Source organism: Fukomys damarensis, unplaced genomic scaffold (assembly GCF_012274545.1).
Source record: "Fukomys damarensis isolate Sample0158 unplaced genomic scaffold, DMR_v1.0_HiC HiC_scaffold_24, whole genome shotgun sequence".
NCBI lineage: Eukaryota > Metazoa > Chordata > Mammalia > Rodentia > Bathyergidae > Fukomys > Fukomys damarensis.
The window spans coordinates 8,629,379-8,633,704 of NW_022900936.1; the positions used below are offsets into that span (position 1 = coordinate 8,629,379).

The following is a 4,326-nucleotide window of genomic DNA, read 5'->3' on the forward strand; positions in this document are numbered from 1 at the left end:
GTGGGGGGAACTGAGAACCGGAGGTAGCCCTGGGTGAACTGTCCTGAACTTCAGGTAACAGCAAAGCCGACTGAAGGACCTCTATCTCAGTCACATGTGTCTGTTCGGGCCTCTAAGCTTCCATTAAAGTGCTGTGATTCATAATTCAAACATGGATTAACTCTAATTCAAATAATGATAATTTCTGGTTCAAATTTTCTATTGCCGTGTTAAAAGAAGGGCTCCTTTTAACCATATAGGTTTTTTTACCCCCCTTAAAGCTAAAATGGAGGGGGAAGGGGGAGATATTGAGACTGGTTCCATTCAAATGTTTTCATAATTTATTCAATTTTTAAGGCACACAGGAGTTCTGATCATTTTAACATCTATAACTACAAAGTCAGCACTAGTAACACGTGGTGGTCTACTCATTTACCAAGTTTGAGTGTAACATTAGGAAAGGAGACTTAAAAATCTGACTCTTAAACAGATGTGTGCAAAGTGGACCCCAGTGAGCCATGACAGACAGCACCTCCAAACCTGTGTGGCTGGTGAAGGAAGCAGGCTGCTGGCATAGAACTGCAGCATCTAGTAAGCAGGGACAGAAAGTGGGCACCATATTAAAGACTTTGCTTCCTTATAAGGCATTTCCACCGAATTCCACAGCTGTTAGCATTCATGCATTCTCCTCCCTTTCAAATGAATCGGCCATAGAGCAGGTGTGCATATCGAGAATGAGCATTTCGGCTTCAACCAACTCTACAGCAAAGTTTTCTGTGCGATGCCTGTGGAGGTCAAGGACAAACCGTGAGGTCCTGATGAAATCTAAGCAGCCCCACCTGTTCTCCAGGTCTGGGGTCGGGGCCCAGTATCCGCCCACACACAGCTGCGGTGCATGGGTCGGAGGAGGACTGGAGGAGGGAAAGCCACATATAGACCAGAAACTCTTTGAGTCAATCTTTTCCACTTCTGCCCTCACTGGACCATTTACCAGAACTGCCCAAGATAGTCACCAAGAATTTAATCTCCCTGGGTTTTTCCAGCCTGACCACTAAATGAGATAAAACAGCAAAGCAGCAGCAATGACTGGGTGAGCCCCAAGATATCATCATCATCATCATCATCATCATCATAGAGGAAGAGCAAAGCTGGAACTCAGCGAGAGCAGCCACGAGAAGCAACCAAAAGATGCATGGCTCACATTTCAACGCAAGGCAGGGGGGCTCTCCAAGTTGCAAATGACGTGAGAGTTCCCATTGGAGGCACAGACTTCATGAGAAGGGTGGGAAAAGGGAAGGCAACAGGGAAGCTGGGACCAAAGGCACAGATGAGCCCCTTCTACCACCGCCTTTCCTGGAGGTGGTGACCAGGTGGCGGCGCTCATCACAGCGGACTCCTGCTGGGGCTCTGCCGCTCACCACTTCCCCACCTCTTTAAAAACTGGTCTAAAGTAACCTCTGCTGTGTACGGCAGAACATGTTTCTTTGTTTTAGGTCCTCTTTGGATGGATATCAAGGCAATACCAAGAGGTCCCCGCGCCAGTCCTTTAAAGAAACAATAGAATCAATGAATGAAATGTACATAGTGCAATTATGTTTGTGCGAAAGACTGAACATTTGGAAGATGTTTTACCAATAAATTATCAGCAACCACGTGGGACAAAATTGTAGGTGATTTTTTGCTCCCTTATCTCTCTGATACTGTTTTAAAACAAGCGTGCGTCATTTTTATAATTATGAAAAGTAGTGCTTTCATTTTGAAAAAATGTAAGCTAACATTTAAGAGGAGAAAACATGCTATGTGTGATTATGAAAAACTATCAAAGGCAGACCAAGTTTTTATAAATGGAAGGAATTAAGCCCAAACCTAATTGGCTTTGAAACTTAAACTGCAAAACACATGTCCTGAATATCATAGATTATGATGTCAGTGAATGTCAAAAACTTAATTTACATGCAGTAGGCAACTGGCATGTATTAGGGCAGATACTGACTGAGCTGACAAATTGGCATTATTTTGCAAAAGATGGTTGGCCTTGGGGAGATGCATGAACACACTCTTCTTGAAGCCCCAATCATCTAACTGAGAAATAAAACAGAAAGCACTCAGGCTTCACTTCATTCTTTTGGCAACATCTGAATATGCATGCTCGATCTCCCGGTCAGCTGGACATGTATTTGTGAATTCATCCCTAGCATAAGCATTGTCCAAGTATCTCCAGATGCCAGTCATTTCAGGAGGAAATTCAAAATCTCTGTATTTCTTGGCCACAATCTGAAAATGAAGAGGAAATGGTGGGTGAAGGTAAAATCCACTAACGTAGGCCATCATATCAAACAATCCATTCTTTTGAGGCACATAGCTCACTCCTGATGTCATCTTGTAGTCATCTGGTCTACCCATCATGACATTTTGACTTTGCATAGGGGGCATCGTGGGGACAGGAAAGTGATAAAGTTACTGTACTCAAAACAGTACCTCCACACAGTCCTGCTCATCAAGTTACCTCAGATGATCCCTGAGACTCACTGACACAAATGTGCTCTATGCTCAGTGGAGTTCTTCTTGTGTTTCCTGCAGCTTTCTTTTCTATCAGTTGTCTTTAATGCTACTATGTATCCAATGCATAAAGATTCATGATGAATCTTGAGTGTAGACTGTGCCGGGATCACTGTAAAGTGTCTGTTTTTCCTGCTTGCTGAGCCTTGCTTCCTGTGGTCCTGAATATCTGTGCCCATTACTCCTGCAAACTTCCATCATCCTGCCACTGACCATCATTTGATTGTGGGCCTACCCCAGGGAGAGAACAGACTTGTGAACAAGACAGACACGAACCTTACCCTGGTGGAGACGGTGAAGTAAGGGAAGGGAGATTGAAGGGGAACTTCATGAGAACCTGAGCAGGTATGAAAAGTGGAGGCAAGCAGTTGGAGAGTAGTCACCAAGGAGGGTGTATGATTGTACCCGTTTGTTCAGGATGCCACAACCAAGAATCCCAAACAGGATGCCTTAGAACAATAGAAATGTATTCTCTCACAGTCCTGGAAGCCAGAAGTTCAACATCAAGATGTAAGCGGTCCCCCGTTTCCTGATGAGGTGCCCAGAAGGATCTGTCCAGCCTCTCTCCTCACTTCTTGCTGTTCCTTGGTTTGCAGAAGCTCAAGACCTGTCTTATGTGGCACTCTGCCTGAGTGACCCTCTGGGTCTCAGACTCCCCCGCTCCCTTTCACTTGTCTTAATCATCTGCATTTGCAAAGACTCTGTTTTCCAGCGAGGTCACACTCTGGGTTATGAGTTAGGACCTCCACATATGAATGTGGGGTACAGAAAGGCACAATTAAACCTGTGACAGCAACCCATGGCCACCGAGGCCAGTTCTGGTTTGTCACCTCCTGTCCCTGTCCCTGTGATGTCTGCATGTAGTGAACAATGGATTTACCACAAATGAGGTCTTCAGGGCTTGTTTCTCGGGGAGGCCAGTAGCCACTGATGCAGGGTAGCAGCAAATTAGGACCCAATGACTTTCAAAAAGCCTCCAAAATGGCTTCACAGCTTGTATCTAAATTCTAACTTATTGATGTGGGTCTTTTGTCTACATTTTTCTTGTTTGCTTTACCAGTCTTGTAATTTCAACATTTCTAAGTACATCTGCTAATTGTATTCCTCTTACAGATGCAATCTTGTTTTTACATTATATTTTCTGAACTTAATATTTACTTTGTTTTCTTCATGAGCATATGTGTGCATGCATGTGTTTGATCCCCTTCCTGGTAACTTAGAAAGTTTATCTTAACTCTTTCAGTGATTTCCTATATAATTTAAAATAATAGGAATTCTCCATTTCTTGATTTATCAATTTTGGATGCTCTCTATTGTCCTCATGGGGTCAGATGAGGAAATTTGTGCATCTACACCCCTTTCCATTTCTTCTCCCAGGTCCCTCTACCAACAATTTTAACAATATCCAGGGCTATTTTACAAGGTATAATAAAAAATATTTAATTTTTAAAAATTCCTTGTAGTAAAAGACTCATTGCCATTAATCCCCTTCAAACTCCTTCCCTTCACTTCAAAAATGTTTATCCCCCCTCTAAAGCAGCTATGGGAGCCCTTTTTCAGTGGTTCTGCCACCTGCCTTGCAAGCACAAGGACCTGAGTTCAAACCCCGGTAAAAAAAAAAAAAAAAAAAATCTTGGATGTCAGGGAACCAGCAAAGCTACCGAAAAGATATTCACTGCAGAAAAAGAAATGCAAAGTTGTGACACAGAGTAACCAGGAGTGGCTGATAACCACGAGTAACAGCACCACAGACTGTGAGTCTTATGTGGGGTTTCTTTTAATATATAT

General features: G+C 43.3%; 1 protein-coding gene across 5 annotated transcripts in view; it reads right to left on the reverse strand.

Annotated features, from left to right (window-relative positions):
• Window positions 1-285: 285 nt before the first annotated feature.
• The window catches only part of Clic6 (chloride intracellular channel 6), a 54,594-nt gene continuing 50,553 nt past the window's right edge, over window positions 286-4,326 (reverse strand). For 3 of the 5 annotated variants that reach the window (XM_010611301.2, XM_010611300.2, XM_033755928.1), the window contains exon 6: window positions 286-2,253. In XM_010611301.2, coding sequence (XP_010609603.1) covers window positions 2,092-2,253 — 162 coding nt within the window. In that variant the 3' untranslated portion in view covers window positions 286-2,091. The other 2 variants (XR_004514240.1, XM_033755927.1) reach the window with 2 other exon arrangements.